The sequence below is a fragment of the Triplophysa dalaica genome, chromosome 25, assembly GCF_015846415.1.
Source record: "Triplophysa dalaica isolate WHDGS20190420 chromosome 25, ASM1584641v1, whole genome shotgun sequence".
Lineage (NCBI taxonomy): Eukaryota > Metazoa > Chordata > Actinopteri > Cypriniformes > Nemacheilidae > Triplophysa > Triplophysa dalaica.
In genome coordinates this window covers 3,497,648-3,522,203 of record NC_079566.1, presented here as the reverse complement: position 1 = coordinate 3,522,203, position 24,556 = coordinate 3,497,648, and the positions used below count along the sequence as shown (strand labels likewise).

The following is a 24,556-nucleotide window of genomic DNA, read 5'->3' as shown; positions in this document are numbered from 1 at the left end:
TCAGATCGATGACACGAGTCCTGTCTTTCAGTGGCATAATGTCAAGAAGCTCTTCTTTAATCGTGCAGTCTTGTGACACAGACCGAACAAATATTGCCATCTGTGGTTTATCCTGAACATCGCAGGATTCATCAACAGCAATGCTGAAATACATGCACTTCTGAAGATCTGAATATAAATTTGTTTCAACAGGGTTACTAATGTCCGATATTCTTTGTTCAACAGTGTGTCGTGACAATTGAAGGTCGCCTTTCGAGGGTTTCATATTTTTGTTTTCGGGACAAAACACATCCATAACATCATTGAGCCACTTTTTAATGAAGCCCCCTTCACTGTATGGCTTTTTAGCATGCGCAATATTCCATGCCAGCTGATATGATGCTAATGTTGTGACTGTCTCTGAATGTTTGGTAAATTTCCGAAAGAGCGGAGTTTGCTTCTCTGACTGCATTTCAGCATTTTTTCCTTGCGCTTTCGAAGTTCACTGCCTTTGGGAAATCTCGGCCCTCTGTAGGATGGAGTGGCGCTCAAGATTTGAAGCCTTAAAATGCAACAGTGAAGTCTGGCATATAAAGCAGAAGGGTTTTCCGTTTCTTTCAACAAAAATATATAAATCCTCCCATTCAGATTGAAATGTTCTGAGCTCATCTACATATTTGCATTTATCTGTACGCTTCCCTGACTCCTCCATTATGATTGACAATTACAGTACGAACTAGATGAGGCTAGCCGCTAGTTGCGCATGACGTTAAGTACAAAAATTATTTAAAAAATAATTTCTTTATTTCAAAATTAATTTGTATACGGTTCAGTTTAAAATTATTTAAAAAAACAAAAAATGCGAAAGAACTTGTGGATGGATGATTTTAGAGCCGCAAAGAGGCAGTCAAAGAGACGCATTGGGCTCACGAGCCGCGGGTTCGCCACACCTGGTCTAGTCCTACAAGTTCACTAAAGGAAACACATGTGGACATTTCTGATGTTAAGTTCCTGAACACAGATATGACCAACACACTAGTGTGAGGGTAACAAGATGTGCCAGTCATGATACCAAGTTCCGTGTCAATACACAAAATTGTTGCGAAGATACAGCCACCTGACCCTTGGGCGAGCTTGCCTTAGAATTTGTTGACGCTGTTTACGAGAACCATTCGATAAGTTATTTTCGGGTACTATTAGTTACTTTTGGATCTTCAAGTATCTGTTTAACAGACAAAGTATACTTTCATATTTTCACCAAATGCAGACCTCTGCGTGAAAAGGTGAGATGACTTTATTTTTGAGTAGGTGGGCACTGTATGGTTAAAAGATTCATTTGATTTATAGAGTACAATAGTGTATGTGAGTTTATTGTTGTTGTGGGGAAATAATGAAATGTACTTCAAAGAGTGGCCAGTAGGCGGAGAAAACACGCACAGACAACAACACAAGTCCGTGTCTTCTAATTTATTATCTTTTCCCCCCTTTTCAAGGCGTGCAACGTTTTGGAGGTCCCAGCAAGGATGGATGGTCCATGGTCCTGCCGATCGATGTAGTGCCATATGTACATCCCAACTTGCAACCAAAACCACGTCTAGAAGATTTCAGCAGTGTGCAGTAGTCTCACGACGAGACGGGCAGATGTGCAAGTAATCTAAGGTTCCTTACTCTGACCAGGAGAAGCTGCAGTCAGGTAGACTTTCTGTTTTACACTGTCACTGACCATTTATTTACAACCACTATGGACATGTTAGATGACTTGAAACTCAAAGTAGTCTCCGCTCCAGGAATGCACCCAGTAGTGTTTTATTAAACTGTATGCACAAGGATAGCGTGTGAGGGACAGCTAACGCCGTTTCATAATGTAAACTAGTGTAATGAGGCAATAAGACACACAAGAGCCCACGCCATCACTTGTTATGTGCTCTTCAACCTCATCAGACATTATAAGAGAAGACCCAGAGCTGTTTTGAAAGAATTAAAGAATTAAAAGAAAGGGAGATATTAATTATGGCCAGTGTGCTTTTGAGGAAAACATTTATTTCAAAATATTTGTTTTACTTCAATGAAACATTGGATTCTGGTACATTTAAGAAAAGGAGAAACGATGAATAAAGATGTTCACAGTATTCTTTGCTCATACTATTTACCAAGAGTGGTAATTTTTTTGTCCCCAACTGTATATGCATATGAGACCAACTATATAAAAAAACACATACCCACATTCAGCTTTTTATTGAATGAAATTTGACTCTGAAATACAGTGCATACATCATAGAAACACTATATATGAATTTTGATATATGTGACATCCGATCTAAAACTTCCTATAGTGAAGGAGACAGTGCATAATATTTTCTATAGCTGACAGCACAGACAACCGAGAACCTATAGACTGTACAATATATTATAAGTGCTGTAGATAAATGGATTTTATGGCCCTTAGATATTTTATTTTAGCTTATATCTTTGTGGTTATATGTGCATAAAAGACATTTGTTTTGGGGGTGTGTTGCATGAGTGTTTGTTTTGTGATGTAGTTTGTATATTGTGTATGATTTTGGGCATTAATGAAGTGTCCTTTTCTCATTTATTTGTTCCGTTTATCCTGGAAATCAGGGCTTGAATGAAGCTGGCCGGAATTTCATCTCAGTGAAGGGAATAGAGAAGTCTTTGCCTTTCCAATCAGTCCAAATCACTCCCTGAGAGACAAAAACATGCAGGATTATGCAATATCATCATTTTATGAATACATACAACACAGTAAAAATGTAATTGTGATGTGTACTAAACAAATCAACAGTCTATCTACTTCAATGGAGGAAGACATATTTTTCTAAAATCACAATTCAACAGCATATATCCTATCAATAATTAAACGTGACATGAACTCTACCATAACTTTGGTTTGCTAAGCTTTTTTTGAGATTGCCTCAAATGCAGTGCATGTGCACAGGCTGGCAAGTGCCTCACAAGAGTCCCATCCAAGAGAATGCTCAGTCAATACTGATTGATGATTGGCTCGTTTCACTGGCGGGTGGGACTTCCTTTGCTAGAGCGGCCATAGTGAGAGCTGTATTCCTCCCCATCTGTTGTAATGGAGTGCAATAGATTAGAGTAACACCGTGTCCTAACCAAACGCGATTGGAGGCGGTGACACGGGATAAAAGGTATCTTTTCCATGTTAATCAGAGGTTTTGCCTTAACCATTTGCGACAGCGCTGTGGGATGAACGGCAGCTGTTACTATTTTTTTTCTATATCTATGATTTCTTAGCTGATACCCCTGTGACTTAAAATATATGCCTTTGTGTTGTCTCAAAATGCACACAAGTTATGTTTTTTAGTAAGGCATGTTTGTTAAACTACTTAAATTTCCTCATTGATCTTAGGCCTACTCCTGTTTTAAAATAATCTCTGTGTGGGAAACCACCCTTTATGTTTTACTGATTTGAACACAAAACACAACAGCTTGTACAGCCGGCAGTGGGCCTGGCAGCAGTACTTGGGTCATGCAGATCCAGAAAAACTAATAAAAGATACACCCATGGATTTAGGGCACTAAGGATACCGAAAACATTTTCAAGAATCATTATTGGTCATACTTAAAGACATACAAGTTCTGCTTCCCTCATAGTCTGGGTACATTGAAGCTGGTATGTCAGACATGACAGGGCTTTTTCTGCCAGACTAAATGCCCTGTTCAATGAGCCATATATGTCTTCTTTTGGTCTTCTCCTTTTCTTGCCCATTTCAAAGGGCAACACTGTCACCATGACTGTGGGGGACTGCTTCTCCAACGTGGCCAATGTTGATCTTCCCAAGTCTGTCACAAGGTTTTTCCTTGTCTGTCACCAAATGGCTTTCCATAGCTGCAATGCCAGATCAAACTCATGTGCTTGGTACTTTCCAGTAATCCTGAAGATCTTAATTAAGTTGTTCAGGCATGTTTTATCAAAGTAAGAGCTAAACTTTGTAGGAAAGTGGACTTGCAGCCTGGAGTTCAGAATTTATGACACAGAGCAAGCTTTCTTCCTCTGGGCATCAGGCAATCTTTTGTGAACTGAGTATAACCTCACTTCGCTGCTTGTCTCAGCTATTGGAATGTCTCCCGTACTATGTTCCCTTGGCTTTCAACATCCTTTGTTTACCTTACAGGAACCCGATGCTGCTATCTGCCCAAGCTTTGGTCTAATGTTGCAGATGCACCTGAAGAACAGCGTTGGAACTGCACTCTTTTATGTATGTTAAGTGATTGCATTTTTACCAAGGACTTGCCATTCAGACCAGCAAATTAGCACCCAGGTCAATGTACCATATTGGATCACGGAGGTCCTCCTTCGTTTCGTTTGGTTGGGTACACCCTATTCTCACGTTGCCAGACCTTCATACTGATGGTTCTGGGAGCTTTGCTCGCTTTCTTTGGCCAAGGCCCGCCCAATAGGCCATATGATCGACAGGTAAAGCAACTAATCATGTTTCGTTTTGTGCTGCGTCATGATTAGAGGCATAGGAATGTCCCCGCAGTAACAGACTGCTGTCCATTCACGAACATGTCAAAAGTTAACATCAACAACAATCATGTTAAGTTTATGCCGTGAACCTCGCATACTTTTAAGAATTAATCGATCATGATGAATTCTCATTACAACCCTTGTAAACAGGACAGCTTACTTCTTCAATCAGACGACTTTGTGTTGTTTCCAGGTGGACCGTTAAAAAACGTGACACACATGTCAAAACGTGCTGAAGTGTTTCCATGAAAGTGTGCCTTATGCATCAGACATTTAGCCACGATCCGTGGGTACCATCTTTCATATTTCTCAAGTCAAATCTGTGTTTTGTTTATACTGAATCCCTGTGTTTCACTCGCCTCATTGTTCCCTTATGAATTTGTGTTGCCAATGAAATTGTTCTGTCTTTTCAGTTTGTTCTTTTTCCTTTTTACCTCTTTCCCACTTCTTTTTGCCCCCAGCTTTTCTCCCTGGACTACTTGGCTTCATCTCTCTCCACCCTCATTATCCCTCTTTTTCTTCACATTTACAGATGTTCACTCTCCTGTCTCTTTACTCTCTGGTCCAGGAAGCACGGGCTCCACTTGCCCTGCTGGGATGCTTATTCTGTTTACCGTCAGCAAGCCTCCTATTCTGACCTGAACTGTTTTGTTTTGGAGTTAATTTTTAAGTTTGTCTTTAAAAATCTGCTTTTTAAACCTTCCCTTCTTCAGGACACTTCCCAAGAAAAACAAAGTTAAACGATATACAGTTGCTTGCTTTTCTATAAAGTTTGGAAATATTTCTTTACAACTTTATTTTAAGCAATACAGTATACCACTTATTTTATTTTTTATTGATTTGGAATGCAAGCTTCTCCTGAATGATTTGTTTGAGCAAGATCAAAAGTATAATTAATGTGCATAATTATAGTGCAGTATTTTAAATGTCCAGCGGATCAGAACCACATCTCAAAAGGATGAGCAGCAGTCAAACTGAGCGTTCATCTCCGAATGTTAATAAAAAACATCATCACATGACTTCTATAATATACGAATAAAGTAATATTTTACCTGGTGGTTGGTGATTGTGTCATAAACACCATTGAGGTTGGACTCATGACAGTTTCTATACCACCAGCCCCCTCTGTAAGACATGGCGCAGCGAGTGATAATAGCCTGAAGGTCTCTGTCCCAGGTGGAAAAGGAGCATCCGTCATGGTATGACAATGAATCACCTTTACAAAAACAAATGCAGAGTTCAAGTGGATTAAATGATAGAAACTAAATCTACTGTATCTACTGTGCAACCTTATTATCATCCTGCACACAAAACTGCACAAGCAAGATTAACATACAGCAATAGACAGATAGCCTGTGATGCAGTAGTAAAAGTTTGTTAGTAAGCGAGCAGATGGCGCTCCACTTCTGTGTGCATCTCAGGGGGTACGAAGACATTTAGACACAGTGTCCAGGGGTGGTTTCTTCTTTAGTGTGATATAGAGTAAGACACCAGGGGGAAAGTTCCAAAACGAGGGATCACATGCAACCACAGTATTACGCTAGCTGTCACCATTCTAAACTGACGTTCTTTTTCTGAAATTAAAGCTCAATCAGCGTCAAGTCACATTCTGTGGAGTACAGCCCTATTTTGGGGCAACTTCTTTCCGTCTGAAAATCGGCCTGAGTTGTCCCAGGATGTGTTCTGTGTCATGCTGTGCACTGATGACAGATCGGCAAGATTTGCTGTTGCCGAAAAAAGGATCCGTCAAGTCGGCCATAGTGATGTTTGTACGGTGTTTCGTTTTTAAAAAGCAAATGAAGTGGATAAGAAAGGGGGCTTGTCAAATACACAAACATTTTAGTTATAAAGAAGCACCCTGAAACATTCAATATATTATGTGCTGCTTAATAATAGTGGTAAACATAACTCTACAGTGTGACCTATACTATTAAACTGCAATTGGTGTAGGCTCAGTATTCTTTTAATTTTGTTTGATTAAACGTCACAATATAACGTTGTATGATTGCAGGCGCGGATTAATGCGCAGGCTTAGCCCTGATGGGCAGGGTCCTGGGAATGGCCACACAATGTTTTTGTTTTAAATTTACTTCAGCGTGAAAAAAAAGACCCCCTTTGGCCCATGAGAAACATTTGGGTCGCATCTGCCCAATCAGCTGTCGCTAAAATCCTGTCAATCGTTTTAATTCACCTCGCTGCTATCGCAAGATGGCATAACAGCAAAACGTCTGAAAGAAAGTATGATAGTGGGGCACAAATATGGCAAAAAGGTTACAAGAACACGTGACCAAGATAGCAGCAGAAGAACTGCAAGCATGCAGCGGCTAACAGCGGTGCTACGGCTCAAGCACCTGCTGCGGAATCCTAACTTATCATGTCATTGTTTTTTTTTTCCGGGAATTTGGAAAGTTATTCCACAATGACATACATTATATAATGGTTGTTTTTTAAACACAGTTTAATTTACGGAACAGTAGTTTGTGTCTCTAGTAAAGATCTGCCGAGGCGTTTTTAGGGGCTGTTCACATTTCTCAAAGTACACGGAAAATGTGCCCTTTTCTCTTTTTTTCCCAAAGAACTCTCCTGCCGTCTGCCATTGCTAAGCAATCACAGGTCGCACTTGCTGTAAAGACAAAGAAGATTAAAAAATAGGCTATATATATCACATGCACTGAAAATACCTTGCAATAACTTTCCTACATTTATTTATTCTGTAATCATCTGTGATCATGTTTTTAGCCGAGGGGCTGTACTATTCACTATGTTTTGTAGTTGCATGTGATGGTAGAGGGTAATATTTGGTATTCTTTCACTTACATCTCCGTTGATGTTAGTTTTGGATGTATTGCCGGTGTTTCTGGATCAATATTTAGAGAGGTGCTTCTAAGCACTGACTGGGCCTTGTGCTTGTTTATATATGTAATGTTCAACTTTTCATTTGACCTATGTGGTTTTCTTACTGTGGTGGTCCATGACTTGATGGAATGTGGAGGAAACACACTGTAGTATTTGAAGAGTTTAATTCCAATAAGGGCTCAAATCATGTTTTTATGATGTTATGATGTTTTATTGTGTTTTGTTGTGTTAGTTAGCTGTTAGGTAGCAAAACACACCAACTGCAGTTTGATTGATATTAATTGAAATGCACAATAAAGAAACATAATTTTTTAAACAATACATTTTTTTGGAACCAAACTCTTAATTTGCCGTCTCAATGCGTGTGTGTGTGTGTGTGTATGCAAGTTCACCTTACTATTTGTGTATGGACCATATATGGCACTACATACATATTTCCAGTAAAGGGGGGTCTCACACATCTGACCACCTTAATCCGGCCCTCATCATCACTGTCATCAGTAAGCCTGTTATCACGAAGAGGTATGATCTCATCTGAACTCTGTGCAGCCGCGTAAAAAAAATTGTGCTAGCCGTAAGGAACTTCCAGTTATCCACACATCCCAGTGTCTTTTCCTCTTGACGATTCCATCTTACCCATCACTCACACACATACTGTACATGCATTGTTTATAAAGCACTCACCGGCTGTGCCACTGTACCCAGATATTTTGATGGCGTAGCTGTTTTTCCGGCTGTCCACCGAGAAAGAGGAATACTGAGCATAAACAGACTTGTCTCCTGCTTTAAGGTCCACTCTCAGCATTGTTGGGCTCATTACAGTGAAGTTATGAAGATGGTCATTTCCTATGCAAAGACAGAAGACACATACCAATATGAAAATAAGAGGATTTATAAACATTTTAATCTTAATAATTATTTAATCTAGAGGTCAGCAGAGATTATATCTGATTTACATCAATTTGCCTCTGTAACCTTAAAGTAGCAATCTGTAACTTTTCTCAAATTTTGTACACCTCTCCCAGCATTAATGAGTCCTATATTTTCTTTTATATTTTTATATTATATATATATTTTTTTTAATGCATCACTATGTTTTGCCTTGTTTTATTACAGAGAAATCTAAATGCCAACATTTCTGTTTGTGTGTGACAGCTGCTTCACTCACCAAGCCAGAATTCCTCATCCAGTTTTCCAAATCCAATAGTGTAATTACGCCAGTTTTGATAAAAGTCTGTTTTTCCATTCTTTCTCCTCTGAAAGACCTGAATACACAAACATACTGAATACTAATTAAGCTGATTTATTAATATCAGACCCTGTAGACTAAATACTTACAGTTACTAATGTCTTGTAAAATGTTGGATGGATAAATATCAAAGTGTGTAACTGGAATCTAATAGAAAATGCTTTAAAGCTTTTCACATGGATTATTTGTATAAATGAGAGTGTACATTTCTACGGCAGTGATAAAAAGTTATCTTTTTAAAGATTTAAAGTTTGAATGCAGAGTGACTCGTCATGACAGCTCAAGTCCACTCTTAAAAATAAAGGTGCATAGAAGGTTCTTCACAGCGATACCATAGAAGAACCCTTTTTGGTCCACAAAGAACCGTCCAATCAAAGGTTCTTTAAAGAACCATCAAAAAAATTCGCCACAAAGAACCTTTTGGAAAACAGAAAGGTTCTTCAGATGATAAAGGTTCTTTTTCAATCCAAGACTTTCTTCTGTGGCATCTAAGATTTTTTTGAAGCACCTTTTGTTAAGAGTGTACTCAACTGCATGACTGACATGATTTCTTTCTTTGCTCATAGATATCGTGTTTTTAAAACACAACTCTTGGTCAGGATGGATTCTGCCAGTTTGATCAGATGTAATGTACCGTCCACCCTCCTCCGTCGGTCTCCATGTCACAGTAAACCATCATTGGGTTTCCCTGCTTCCCTTGAGGAAACACCTCCACCATGCCAGACTGCAGCTCACCATTCTGCCGTTCCTGGGAACAATCAGTGGGAAACGGGAAGCGGAGATTCCCTGTGGAGAACACATGGCGTTATTATGTTGAAAACCATGTTCGGGTCGTAAATTTACCCCAAAATTAAAAAGGAAATATACTGTATGAAGCATAAGGAGATTATATTGAAGTAGTGCTTTTTATCTAAAGAAGACAGTTTAGCAAAAATAGCTACAAACATTACCACACCACAACTCCATATTTTAACAATTAGTTCATAAAATAAAAAATAACGGCTATAGAATAGACATACAGAAGATTTAAAAAACTGTGATACCAGTGGTAAACTCTGTAGAGATGGCGGTCATGTACAGACCACCCCTCTCCACCTGTAGAAGAGCTGTATACTTCGACATTGGGTATAATCGGCTTAACTTGTACTCTTTGATAGTAGGGTCAAGAATCACTTCCTGTGTAGGAGAAACACACATTTATGTTAGATGAGTGAAACGGACCTCTCTGTTATAAGATCAGTGTAAATCTAACCTTAATGTCCTGGCCATTTGTGTAATAGCTTAGTTTGTAACTGGTAACGGCGGAATTTGGTGGTTTCCATGACAACACTGCAGAACGAGGTTTCACCTGACTGGCTTTCAGATCCTGAGGACCGTCCGCTTGGTTACCAGCAGGTGTACCTGCCACATACAGAGCAAGATAAGAGAAGTTTAAGCACTTTAAAATGCGGCTCAGCTATAGGAATCAGGCACCAGGGAGGAGCTCAGGTAGAGTAATTAGGCACCAGGGCGGCCCCCTAAATCTTCCCTTGGGCCATATTCTTATACTTTGTAAGAAGTGACGTAAACTAGCTGACTGCTGCATAATTTAAGCAAGACATTCAACAATGCCAACAGCTCAATGTTAATGGGATCAAATTAAATGTTTGGTTACTCTGCCAAGACACCTGTGTGTTCTGAGAAAACCTCAAGCTCATATTCATATCACTTCTTTTAAATATGAATTAATTGAGCTGACCACTTGATGTTGTAAAGACGGTGGTGGCTTCAGAGCTGCTCAGGTCTCTCATCTGGCTTTTAAGGGTCACTCTGTACTCGCTGGAAGCTTGCAGGGCCTCCAACTGTTGTTCTGCAGCATTGCCAGATACTTTGATGGTTATTCCAGACCTAGGAGCTTATGGAGAGATGAGGGGAAAACACGGCAGTGTCATTTTTCAGGAATATTAATAATAATGTCAAATTTCAGGATGGAAACCGTCTTGAGAAAGTTTTATTTTCTGTTCATTTCAGGTAGCCTATTCATAAAAAACTTGGTGTTTTTGGTGTTTTTGTTCTTTACATCTGCAAGAAAGAAAAAAAACTGATGTGTTTTTCCATTTTTATTAACAAAATGGTTTGGTCTACTGAGATGTGGAAATTGATACTGACACTTTACGACCTCTTTTCTCCTCTTTTTCCTTTGTAGAGTCAGAAACTCTAATACAGACCCAAGAACAGTCCCCTTAAATGTTTATTTATTAATAAACTATACTTAAGACTAGACACTATAGTGATTTGGGGGTTTGAAGTATACAATGTATTAACATTATTTAGGAAATTGCTATAATATTTAACAATTTACTACAGTTACTGTAAAAAAACTGGATAAAGTACGGGCAGAAAATTACCGCTACATTTTCCCTTTTTTTTCTAGACATTTCCGTAAATACTAAAATTGTATTAAATACATTGCCGAATGTAAAATACAGGTAGAACAACTGTAAAAAATGAATATGAAAAATCGCTTCATATCAATACAGTATATTTTGTACAGTATATCACCCAAACATGTAATTCTGTCATCATTTACTCACCTTCGAGTTCTTCCAAATCTGTAGACATTTCTGTGTTTTGTGCTCACTCAAACAAAGACATTTAGGTTTGGAATAACTAGAGAGTGAGGAATTCATGACAGAATGTTCATTTTTGAACTATCCCCTAAAACAATATAGGATACTACATACCTGTCTCAGAACTATACATGATGATATAATGATCGATGGTTGCCAGGGCAGGTCTCCACAGCAACAGGGCTTTGCTGTCTGTAATGTTAATGGCCCTCAAGTCTGTTGGTGGGTCAGGCACTATAGGAACGTATGTAGCGATAGATCATGAATCAATCCTACAACCCATCAGTCACATTTTTCTCCGCTGTTTTACTATATTAATATTAAATGAATACGAGTGAACTTACAAGTGGTTACAGTGTCCTTTATTGAATCACTCTCATCTTGTCCCAGCACTGACATCACACGCACCTCATAGGTGGAGCCAGGTGACAAAGGTGAAAGAGTCTGATTGACCGTTTCTGAGTCCACACTAACTGAGATCGGCTCACCTGCCATCACATCACCAGAAAATCACATGTCATATTCATTCAAGATCAAGATGACTTTTTACGACTTGGTGGATCAGAATTTGTTACCTTCCTCGACGTGAGTGTAAGTGATCTTAAATCCAGATAACTTGCTCTTTGGTTTCGTCCAGGACACAGTGAAAGAGCTGTCGGTCACATCACTGAATGCAAGATTAGATGGAGGCTCAGGACCTGAATGTGCAAGTATAAAAAATAAAATAAATCTGTGGGAAGAGCAAGACAAGGAAACAGAAACAGATGAGAAAGAGGCAGATTTAAAGGAGTCATATTATAAACGTATCATTTTCCAAGATGCATAAAAGCCTTGGCTTGTCATGAGAGTTGTCACCCTCTCTCGTAGCAATTCAAGTTTTTTTGAATATGTAAATGTTTGTCCTGAAATGCGATGAGAAACAGCTTTGCTGCACTTTTAGGCCAGAACATGAAAGCGCATGAATGCAAACACGAGCACTGAGTCAATTCAACACCTGCTTTTCAGAACACAATGATTTCATAATTGCAAGGTTTAGGTTTGCCAGTCCAGTACAGTTTTTAAGCAACCAAATCGCCAGTAGCTTTGCATACCAGAATCATAAAATAATTCTAGTTGTTAAAGGGAAAGTTTACAAAAATGAAAAAGTAATTTAAACAATTGTCATCATTCATTTACCCTCATGTGGTCTAAAACCTGTTTATTGCTCTTTCTTCCGTGAACCACAAAAGAAGATGTTTCGAGATATTGGTTTTGTGTTTATTCAATGAAAGTCAATGAGGTCCAATGTCGTTTGGTTACCAAAGTTCGAATACTTTCTTTTGCAAAACACAAAAGATTAGTCAAATACAGGTTTGAAATGACACGAGGGTGAGCAAGTGATGCAAAGAATTCCACTTTTGGGTGAACTATCCCTTTGCCCAGATTCTTCTGGTGTTTAATAAGAATAATATTTACATATTTCCAACAATTATTTGATGGCTGGATAGGCCAGGTTTGTTAATAGGTAATAGGTCTTGTTGACATTGTCTTTATCTGCGTAGTCCAAATAGTGTAAAAGTTGCAGACGCTTAGAAGGAGAGCTACTTTTTTCAAAACATCAGTACAATTTGAAAACATGACCCCTTTAAAAGAAATAATTAAAAAGAAATAATAGAAGAACTAATTAGACAACAAGGAAAACAACAGGAAAACAAGAAACAAACATTGAGAATGTCGGGAGAAAACAATTTGAAAAAGACAATTGAAAAAGTGTAAAAACTTTTGTTAAATAGTTTTTGCATTTACAGTTCATCTCTGTGACAAACCGCCTGCGTACATGTTTTGAAAATAAAAGACTGTCAGTGAAAAAACACAAGCGCAAGTACAGTATATATGTGCAATCAAAACATATATACAGTATATAGGCCACGGCCTATACAGACACCCACAGAAATGTCACAGTTAATGAGTGACATGAAATCCTGCCCAGGAGCAAGAAAACACAAGCATGATGTTATTTATGATGCTGATGCTACTCGTTTGGTCCTAGAGAGGAAGAGAAATGCAAAGAGGAAGTGAATGAGGCGGTGAAGACACTGAGAAAAAATCGGTGCTTGTTAAGTCATATCATCTTAAAACACATCTAAAAGAGCACAATTTGTGTTTTCTTGGCCAATAGGGAGGGGGTGGATGTTTTCAGACTGATCAGGTTACTCTTTGTTCAAAATTTTCTATTGGTTGATGCAGAGATTTTGGGGGGCAACCATAGTCTTACCCTGGATTTGGTGTGGGTGCTGAGGTTAGCCATGATGGTGGCTGACTGTAATTTTACCCTGGGTGAAAGAAGATTAAAGCAGCGATAAATGGTGATGAGCAGGACTGTTTCATGAATATCCTCATTTGTACCAAAACTGAACAGATGTATTGTCCATTAGCATCCTCTCAAGTCTAGACAGTGTTCTGGATTACGTTTGAACAATATCTGGGGGAATGTTGTTGATAACCACGGTATATAATCTGATAATTCCTCAGTTTGTAATAGGAAACAAAAACCACATGTACAGTAACTGACTTTGATGGAAGTCTAGATGATAATCGTTCCCTAGCGTTTAAATACAGAAATGTGCAGCTTGTATCTTTGTAAAGCCTTACATTAAAAAGTTATACGTTATTTTGTAATCATCTTCCGGAGTTTCTAGGGGGGTGGACTCATTAAAAAAACGTACTGTAGCAGAACCATGGTTCCCACAAAATAACCATGGTTTTGAATGAAAAAATCATGTTTACACCATGATTACTGTAGTAAAACCACGATTACTATACTTTGCTATACGTTTGTAAGGGTACTGTAAATCTGATTCTCGTACATTTGAACAAACTACGCTTGAAATGAAATGAACAAATTTGAAATAACCTACATTTAAACCATCATTATTGAGAATAGTCTGGCTAGTTATTATTAAATGAACAAACACGATATTATGGTGAAACATTTTTATGCTGATATCCATGACACACATTTGCATGACAACTGTGAGTGGACTGACATACTGGCATGCAGTTAAAAACTAAGATAAACAAAAAAGGATACACGCCAATGCTAACACCATTTTAACAGACGCATGAAGTATGTCGCTACATGGCTCTCTGGATTATTTATTTCTGATTGGTGATTCGCCACATTCCGAGTTATGCGATTTCCCAATTTTAACCAACTGAAAAATGATAACGCCTGCTACAGACTGTGCGATACTGGCGATCTTATAATATCATGACAGGTCAAACTGCACTACATGGATCTAATAAATTTGGAAAATAACATGCATGTACACTGTATGATGATGCACCTCCTGTATCTTGGCTACGGCACAAGCTAGAAAACGTTTTATTGCCATGTAGTGTTGATCAATACGTCGTTTCATGTTGCATTTTATTGGCTAATCAGTAGGCTTAGGTTGTACGATAAAGCAGCATTTCTGACACTGCCAGCGAATGATCACTGTCTTTGATCGCAAGACCCTGACAACGGCGTCTTTCAGTCTCTCTCACTGTATGACGTAGGACCAGCGCTTAGGAGCCGCTACCACAGAAATCCTCACGGTTGTAATTTTTTGTCTGGGACAGCCCAAAACCCTACAATCTGAACCCGGTTTAACACATGGCTCATCTGGGTACTGCGAATCATCGCAACAGTTATACTTGGCAACTGGTTAATAAAGGGTGAAGGGGCAGCCCACAAAATTATATATTGCTGTAACGCCCAGCCAACAGAGGGAGCTGTCACCCGAGTACTTACTCCGTTCCACCCCTCTGCTGCCTCTGTATTGACTTCCTGTTTGGTGACTATTTAGTCTGAGACCACATTGCGAGGTATTGCCAGTATATCTGCATTACCAAGCGTTTCCCTACATTCTCTGCCGGTTTTGTTGTGTATGATTCTGTCTGGATATCTATTCTACGATTACTTGTTTTGGTTGCATGGTTCCTGGATTTGACTCACTGCCTGATTAATCACCTTTGCCTTTGGATTAACCCCATGTTGTTAACTGTAAACCCATGTTGGTAAATAAGAAGCCTGAAAAAAAGGTTTCGGTACGCTAGAAACCCCAGTTTTGGTGACTACATGACAATGCTACAACCAGAGTTTCTGAAAATCTTCACCCTGGCAGGAGTTTTCCAAATTTTCGGTTTCAGTGAACTGAAGATGCATCTGTCCAATGGCTATTTACAAATTACGTTTAGTGCCACACTACTGACAGTGTGATATTTATATTCTTCTGACATGATACAAGCTCTTCCTGTCTCGTTTTACTTACAATAACAATAACAACAATAACAATAGCAATAACAACTGTCCTTTATGTAACACACTGATGGGGTCTAAATGACTAACTGAAAACTTATTAACAACGGGTTTGTTATTAATAACTACTGTATCTTTATTAGTAAGCATAGGCCTACTAGTTTAGGCGTTTAGTTTTTTATTAGTTGCTCAGTATGTAGTCCATACACTGTTCACAAAAATGGACACAAAGGTTAGCGCTTTCAACAAAGATGTTAAACTCACATTTTATTAATATTTACACATTGCATTTTAATCAAAGCTTCAAAGAACTTGACTTTGATTAAAAATTCTTGCTAGTCAAGGGTTGCACACTGGACGACAGGGAAAGCAACAGTGCTGAAAAGCTGAAAATATTCAACAATACTTCCACAAAAAGTTATTAATAAAACTAGTAACAACCAAATGGGTACGAAACAGAAAGATTAAAGGTTATGTATTGACATTTGTTTTTTTGGTACCTGTACGTACGGTGAGGTTGTGAGTTTTGGAGTGAATTGCAGGTCCCTTTCCAAAAATGGACAGAGAGTATCTGGTCTGTGGTTTGAGATTTATCATGTGAAACAAGCGGGCTGATCCGGGGAGAACTGCTGTTAATTTCTTAATGTTAGCTCCACTTTCTATGACATGACTCGGTTCCTTACTCTCTTCTTCCTCGACATGCTCTTCTTTGTTTTGTTCTCCAAGCTTAGTATGAGTGATTATGAATTGTTCAAACTTTCCTTTTGGTGCTCCCCATTTTAACACAAACCCATTTGATGTTACATTATTGACCCTCACATGCTCAATGGAGTCACTTGTTTCATTCAACTTATATTCATGAGGCTTATTTTCATTTTCCGGTAAATGGTCTGTGGAAAAAGAAATATCAGCGTTTCCTCTACCATCCTCACTAATGTTTGGAGCTATTTGAGTGGTGCCACTGTGTTTAAATTGAGACATTCTGTTGGCTGCCAGTCTATTAGCTGTTCCATTGCTCCTGTTAAGTATTGTGTTTGGTCTAATCTGAATACTAGTACTATTTTGTTTTTCAGTGATGATGGCAGGTTTTACTTGTTGAATAGAACTGATGGTTCTGTTGTTTCGGATCAAAGGTCGCCTTATGGAACCTCGGGAGGGATACTGAGGTGGTGATAGAATTTGTCTTGAGCGGTTCTGAAATGTACTGACAAAAGGACGACGAGAAAGGGAGTCCCTAAATGGCTTGCGTTGGAATGGCATCAGACCATCTCTATCGGGTCCTTCGTTTGACTTTTCAGTGCTTTTTTTAATGGGAGCTCTAAGACTCAATGAAGAACTTTCACTTGGTGAGTTCTGAACAGATTTAGGAGTTGAAGCTTGGGATCCTTGCTCCTTTTCTACAAGAGCTTCCTTTGAAACCCCAGAGGCAACTGGACTAGGCAAAGATGGACGCTTTTCTTTCTGTGTTTCCACAAATGAAGAAGTTGATTTAAAAGGTCTTCCCTCTAATGCAGTGGAAGCTGGACCCAGGGGCTGTGCCCGAGATGGCTGTCTAGGGATGGATAATGTCTTTTTCCCGGGTGGTCTTTCTGCCAAAACGTTTAATTCATATTCGTTCTTTCTTTTCGGTTGTGTTAAATAAGGTGATGTAGGAAGGTGTGGAAGAGATGTGGTTGTGAGGATGGGATAACGGGTTGTTTCAGCTTGTCTTGCTGAAGAAAGGCTGGTATTTATTACACCTGCAATCTCTTCTTCTTCATCAGCTTCAATGTCTTTCTGTCCTGCTTTCTCTTTCACACTCCTTCTGGCCTCAGAAGTCTCAGCTGTTGGTTGAGACTCATCCAGCCCTTTAACCGCCCGATCACCAACTATAGACCCACCTGTAAGAAGTCTGTGTAAAAGATCATTTCCATTTACGTGGCCAACTATAACAGTTAGGTTTTTTCCTTCAGATGTTGTGTTTCCATGTATCTTCCTGTAACCAATCAAAACCTTTCTTACACATTTTGTCCCATTTATATAGACTGTAAGGTTTTTCTCTGTTGTGACTGTTGGCTCTTCTGTTGAGTTGGTGAAAGTCTGTGGCGTGGTGAATGATGTGGCTTTGGGTTTCAGAGATGTGGGGCTTGTAGGGGCTTCTCCAATTCTCTCATCTGATTCCTTTCTAAAATGCGTTTCCTTATCACGTCGTGTTTCTTTTGCCATCAGTGATATTGGTTTAGTACCAGAAATGGGATGGGTTAAGTCTACAACTGAGCTCTGTGGTCTCACTGGATACCATATTACAGATTTGTTTAAAGAAGGCACAACCCCTTGTCTTCCTCCCAGCCCTATCCTGGTAGAATTTAAATGTGTTCTTATGAAGCCAGGGCGTATACCAGGTTTTGGTAATGTCCTATATTTTCCTAAGGGTAATGGTCTTCTTTGTCTAGGTCCAAGCAGAATGCCTGGTTTTAGATTGGTAATATTGGCTTTCCTTTCTGGATTTTCAGCCGTTACTTGTGATCCCTGATTATTTTTGTGATTTAGCATTGGTTTTTTTCTTTCGTTGTTTCCAGCATCCGCATCTTCCAGCATGGTCACAGTCCCCATAGTCATCCTGTCTGCAGGCTTTGAGGTGTTGCCTGAAGGCATGAATGAAGTTTAGAATTTCAAGACAAATATGTTAGAAAATAAAACACCTTTCTTGATGGCCTACCACGAGAAGGTAACCCTGTTGAAAAATGGGCACTATTAATGCACAGGTTAGGTCAAGAGACCAATAACGGCACTGTGATGGTCCCTCTCCACTTGACCTTGATTTGCAAAGTGAATCAATATGCTTTGGTCAACTAAATGTTCGGTAGAAAACAGTAGAAGATTACAATTGTCTGAAAGAAAAAACAAAAGGTAAGCTTCAGTAGAACAGGAACTTCTGAAATTGCAGGTTGGTCAGTCACTGAGAGGGAAAGAAATGATTCTTCCAAAATAAACATCAGGAAAAAAAATTCAAGTAACTTTCAACCTTGCATTTGGTTCTCTTTGGCTCTTCAGGACTGGTCTCACCTGAATTCACATTGTCTGGTCGCTGTAAATTGTTCAATAATATAATGACTTTTCTTTGAAAGCTATGTGCTCACATTACCTTGTATTATTTCTGAACTACCTACTTAGTGCTTTCAGTATCACTTAGATTTTTGAGAAATGGTACATTATCATTCCTAATGGCTACTGTGTCAGTGGTGAATAGTGTTGTTCAAGTAAGTGTGAATTGCAGAGAGTTTAACATTGCATTGTTTGCAACTTGTTTAAAAGTTGACATTTTCCAATTGGCTTTATCGTTTAAGAATTTGTTATTAAATATAACATTAAAGCCTCTTAAATAAATTGTCTTAATTAGATACACAATGCAATGTTCCACATCATCTTGGGAGCTGTTAAAAAGAGTATTTACATTTCCATGTTCAGGAGTTCAATAAGAATATATCAATTTGCTATAATTCTTCTTCCTGTGAACTCACCAGGAGTCGCCTGTACACTTGCTGGGAGGCTCCGGATGCTATCTTTTTCAGCCACTAATGAGATGTCATATAAGTTACCCGGTTCCAAGCCATCAATTTGGGCCGAGTCTCTCTCCGGGGGCAGGTAGTCTCTGGGCACCTCTGGAAGTCTGTCTGAAGTCTTATTTGGAGTAACGGAGAGGACATACCTGTCAATCTCTCCCTGTGCTTTTTCCCATTTGACAACAACTGATCTGGTGGTTGTCTTCACAACCTGCAAGTCTTTGGGGCCAGAGATCACTGTACGGGAGTTGATTAAGGAAATCATTATTTTAAAATCTTCAAAATTCACAGAATACAAACAGACTTACAGTCGTGCTACTTATACTCACATGTGTAAAATTTCGCTGTGGTTTCTGCTCCCATCATACCCTCTTTCTCTCCGGTTAAGGAGACCGTGTACTCCTGTCCTGCGGCTAGTCCAGTCTGAATGTATGTGGTCGATAGTCCACTGATCTTAGAGCTTATTTTTTGATTAGATTCTTTCTGTGAGAATGCAAAAGAGGAGATTTTAAACGTCTTTGTTCTGATGAACACTATTCAGGAAAATATTAGCAACTGACATTTCTGGGACATCATTGACTACCATGGTAGGAAAAATTATTGTACCATCTGTTGAACAAAAAAGGAGATATTTAGAATGAGTTAGAAAAGCAAACAGTTCTAGGGCACTTTTGACTACCATTTCATATTTTTTCTACTATGATAGTCATGATGTCCCAAATAAATGAGTTGGTAACATTCTTCAAATTGGCTTTTTGTATTCAGCAGTACAAAAAAATCTATACAGGTTTGGAATAACTTGAGGGGTGGAGTATCCCTTTAAAATGACCCTTCTGTGGGAGTGGGGGGGTAATAATTGTGTGATATAAAAATTTACAGCATAACTAATGTTAACAATAATGTACCTCTACAGTACATCTGTAGTTAAACGGGAACATTTATGCATTTGGAAGACGCTTTTATCCAGAAACAAAGTGTAATGAAACAATGCTTGGGTAATAATGGGATACACAATATACTTTAAGTCTTTTAAAGCAAGGTTTACATTTCAATGTGAATTATCTGGCTTAATATCTACAAAGTATGCACAGATAGATCACATAAGTATGTTTGTCTTTCAGAATAAGTGCCAGTCTCTCTCTCTCTTTCTCTCTCTCTCTTCATATATTTCTGAACTCGGACGGCTGTTAAAGCTGTTGACAGTTACTTAAGATGTAAAGCGCTATTTTTAACAGGCAAATGACACCACAACACATCTGTATTATAAACTCCAAATAAACTCTTGCTTGTGTTAAAATCAATGAAATCTGGCAGATTGATCCTTATGGAATGTTTATATGCAGTATATATCCATGTTATCCCAGTTCTTTAAATGGGTTTAAGTGGGGGCACGACCTTGAAAAGGCTGAGAACCACTGATGTATGGGATAAGCCTGTTGTTCTGAGATAAACCCCCACAGAGTGATCAAGACCCTGACATGATGGGTTTATTTTGCACTTACAAACGGCTGTACATACATGATCCTCATTACATGGCTACTTGCCACATTTTAATTTGAAACGTTTTATTCGATTGTTTGTAACAATCCTGACATGGGAAAAGACACAACGGAGTGATACATTAACCTGTAAATAGAACCGGTTGGTTTCAGAGGGGAAAACAAACTCTGGAACGCTGTGACTGTTCAATGAGAATCAAGTATTCCACAGAGTAAAACTAAAGTACCACTCTTGTCATATTTTGGAAAGCACATTCTCCAGCATTAAGTCTTTAGTATTAAAAATTGTTCCTTGTATGAAATTTAATTAGGTTCCAAGAGAGCCAGGATGTCTATAGCGGCTCAGTTATGCATTTTATTTTTGGCTTTCGTCTTGTTCTTGTTATTTATCTTCTGTTTGTGATTAACTTAAAAAGCTGAATCAATTGTCCATCCGTCCTTGTTTCTGTTATTCCTGTTGTTGTCCTCCTCCTCTCTCGTGCATGTGTCATAGCAGCTGCTCTGTGATGTCACCTCTCTGGCTGCTGGGATGTTTTTGACCATGTTTACAGCTTCCATAGCAACAAGCATCTGTCTCATTACCGCTCCCTTCTCTGGTGCTGTTTACCCCTTCCCTTCTTCCTTTATCTCGTTGCAATTTCTCATGTTCATCATTACATTCTTCCTCTTCAATCCTTGAGAAAATCTTGCTCCCTCCGTCTTTCCTACTCCCACCCATTCATGCTTTGTGTGGAAAAATGTGCCCTTTTCATTGTCTATGGCTGCTCTGTGTCTTTTTCAATGTATTCGTCAGAAGTTATTTATGCAAAAAACTGACACCATTCTCAAATATCTGTACAATTTTGCTTATTTCCATAGATTTTTTCAGAGTTGTTTTAGTCTCGTGTCCGTGTCTAGCTTATCAATGTGATTGAACTTTCAAATGTGATTTGGTCAGTGTGCTTTTTAAACTAGAGTACATTCAATTTAAGTATTGAAAAATCTGCTGTGGGAACCAAAGCTCCAAAACAAAGTTACTGCCCTTTCTGAGAAACCATATAAAGGGATATGGACAGACACACACACAGTGTGTTCCAGGTACTTTCAGGTACTTTATTGTACTTTCTGACAATAAATAAGCAATAAATGTTGATAACTTTAACAACATATAATCTCAGCATTATTTATAAACCTTTAAATGAAACATCACTTTGGAACAAAAAAAGGGTTTCACTGCAATCATCTAGAAATTCTCGTTCTCAATGGCTCTTTAGACTGGCTGGTTTTTAAGCCTTGTAGAAGGCTTCCTGAATCCTGAGGATTAGATTGTAATGCTTAAATAACGTTGCATGCGAAAATAAGTGTTTCAACATGTGTTGACATATTTCGACAACATCCTAGTTCATTCCCAAAGCATCTGATGAGTCTAATGCAGTCTTCCATTGATAGATCCATATTGAGTGCATGTGTTTCTTGCCGGACAATTACTTACAGAAACAAGCCATCAAATTGAGCTAAAACAGCCCCTCTTTTATTCATCAAGCAGGGTCAGAATCAAGGGGCCCCAAAGATACAAGAAATGTATTTATGTTATGCTGTGTCAATGCATTGAAGTAGAATGCGTGCGAGTTACAGCTTTGACACTGTACACTCCATGTGTAGTTAAAGAGTATTTCACTTAAAAACAGCATTTTATACTGTAGATACAAGACATATCAAGCTTCCAGATGGGCAGAGGATGCTATTCTGAACAAGGCATCTGCTCAGGGATGTGTCATATCTCTGTTTTTTATATATAAAATGTGCATTGTCACAGCACGTTCATGAATCGGAATATCAAGTACAGTATTGTGAGTCTTTTACAGTATATAATGGGGAGGAATCAGAGAAATCATCTTTAACTCAAAACAAAGGAGATAGGAGAAATATTACATCCTACACATATTAATGGGGAGCTTATACAAATAATGATTATTCCAAATATTTTGCATTATATTTAACGGAGAGCATATCTTGTTTTATGGTGCCATCACTGATAGGGCCCTATCATAAACTTAGTGCAATGCAGCGGCAGGTGTTTTTTGCCAGTTTCAGCCTGACGCAGTTTTCATTTTTACTTGATGCACACTGTTGTATATATAGCAAATGCCATTGCGCTCATTTGTGTATCTATGATTATCATCTATGATACAATGATTATTACTTTGCACATAAATAAAAAAATCTGGCTTGTCCTGTAGATGGTCTGCTCGCTCACTTTAACCTCTAGAAAAATTCTGCCATGTAAATAGCGAATCCACCATGACGTGCGTGCAAAGGGAGATGAGACTCTGATTGGTTTACTGCACATTTAACCCAAAACACACTCGTGACTCATTAAGAGAACATGGATAACCATTTGGGCCATGCGCCCAGCCGCACCAACCATTTGTCCTGTCCTTACAGAAGATAAAAGTGGATTCGGACACGCTCTTTGTGCACTTGCGCCCTGTGCTTTAGACCATGCGCTTAGATCGTTGAAATAGGGCCCATAGCGTTATGACTTTCTGTAATACTTGCTGGTAGGTTAATGCTACTGAGGTACAGAGGAAAGGGTTACAATGGCAACAAAGCTGCTTCATTGCCCAGTATAGAAAGTATTTATAGAGAGAGAGAGTATAAATAAAGCAAATAACATTAACAGTGACTGATAAGAGACACCCTTTGCTTTTTCTTTTGAATTGCTGCCATCTGGTCAACAGTATTGTTTTCCCATTGTGAGCGATTTTATTCTTAACTCTTAACTCTTTAATTTGTGGTAATAAAAACATTTTTTTTGTGTTATTTTTAGTTTTATTGTTATTACTGATTATATACAATGTGTATGCCATCATTGAATCTACAGTTAACTAACTAATAAAGATCAGTTTTGACTTCTGCATTTACGGCCCGTCTGAACAGAACCTCACAGTTCTCTGGTGTACCGTTAATAAACTCTCTTTCCTTTGGAGCTTTGTAAACGTTCTGTTGTGTGCCACGCACTATTAAGTGAGCATACTTTCAGCCTGAGAAAGCTCATTTATGAAGAGCTGACGGATTTATGTTGTAATGTTTACGCAAGCCACAACAACAGATAGAAATCTCTGTTTGAAATGAATGACTTAAAGCGATACATCAGCCAAGACACAAAATATCCCCATGTTTTACTCACCCTTGAGGCATCCTAAGTGAATATGGTTTTCTTGAAGAATAATGCAGTCGGAGTTATAATACCACGCACCATTTTTCTTCCAAGCAATAGAACTGGAGTGAATGGTGGGCCATTTTTTTGAAGCTCCAAAAAGTGCATCCATCGATTAAAGAACTGCTCCACACGGCTCTGTGGTCTTAACAAAAGTCTTCTGAAGCGAATCGATGTGTTTGTTTAAGAGAAATATCCATATTGAGAGTGCTATTAACGATAATGTCTAACTTGAGTCATTCATCGGCTGGACATGAACCTGAGGCTTGTTTTTCTGGAAAATTATTGGGACGAGAGCTTCAGCACAGAGACGGTATTGGAACAAAACGAAACAAAAACTTACGACACGCCTGAATAATTGGCTGGAAAAACAAGCCTCTGGTTCACGCGCAGCCAAGGACTGACTCAAGTCATTAATAGCGCTGTCAACATGGATATTTCTCTTAAACAAATGCATCGATTCGCTTCAGAAGACCTTTGTTAAGAAAAAATTGCCCCCCATTCACAATGATACGTGGTATTATACCTCCGACTGCATTATTCTTCAAGAAAGACATATTCAGTTAGGATGCCTTGAGGGTGAGTAAGACATGGGGAAATTGTGTTTCTGATTGCGGCTGAAGTATCCCTTTAAACCAGGGGTGTCAAACTCAGTTCCTGGAGCGCCGCAGCTCTGCACAGTTTAGCTCCAACCAGCTCTAAACCACACCTGCTTGGAAGTTTCTAGTAATCCTGAAGATGTTGATTAGCTGAAACAGGTGTGTTTGATTAGGGTTGGATCTTAACTGTGCAGAGCTGCAGCCCTCCAGGAACTGAGTTTGACACATG

General features: G+C 38.8%; 1 protein-coding gene across 4 annotated transcripts in view; it reads right to left on the bottom strand.

Moving 5' to 3' along the window:
• Nucleotides 1-2,199: 2,199 nt before the first annotated feature.
• LOC130415728 (tenascin-X) overlaps nucleotides 2,200-24,556 on the bottom strand; it is a 38,578-nt gene continuing 16,221 nt past the window's right edge. The window contains exons 5-18 of one of the 4 annotated variants that reach the window (XM_056741605.1): nucleotides 19,360-19,513; nucleotides 18,989-19,267; nucleotides 15,989-18,112; nucleotides 11,782-11,904; nucleotides 11,551-11,694; nucleotides 11,321-11,440; nucleotides 10,336-10,491; nucleotides 9,850-9,998; nucleotides 9,641-9,773; nucleotides 9,232-9,383; nucleotides 8,517-8,613; nucleotides 8,033-8,194; nucleotides 5,545-5,708; nucleotides 2,200-2,681 (exon numbers count right to left, since the gene is read on the bottom strand). In XM_056741605.1, coding sequence (XP_056597583.1) covers nucleotides 2,595-2,681; nucleotides 5,545-5,708; nucleotides 8,033-8,194; nucleotides 8,517-8,613; nucleotides 9,232-9,383; nucleotides 9,641-9,773; nucleotides 9,850-9,998; nucleotides 10,336-10,491; nucleotides 11,321-11,440; nucleotides 11,551-11,694; nucleotides 11,782-11,904; nucleotides 15,989-18,112; nucleotides 18,989-19,267; nucleotides 19,360-19,513 — 4,044 coding nt within the window. In that variant the 3' untranslated portion in view covers nucleotides 2,200-2,594. Of the gene's footprint in view, nucleotides 2,682-5,544; nucleotides 5,709-8,032; nucleotides 8,195-8,516; nucleotides 8,614-9,231; nucleotides 9,384-9,640; nucleotides 9,774-9,849; nucleotides 9,999-10,335; nucleotides 10,492-11,320; nucleotides 11,441-11,550; nucleotides 11,695-11,781; nucleotides 11,905-13,460; nucleotides 13,519-15,988; nucleotides 18,113-18,988; nucleotides 19,268-19,359; nucleotides 19,514-24,556 lie in introns of those variants that run through there. The other 3 variants (XM_056741606.1, XM_056741607.1, XR_008905959.1) reach the window with 3 other exon arrangements.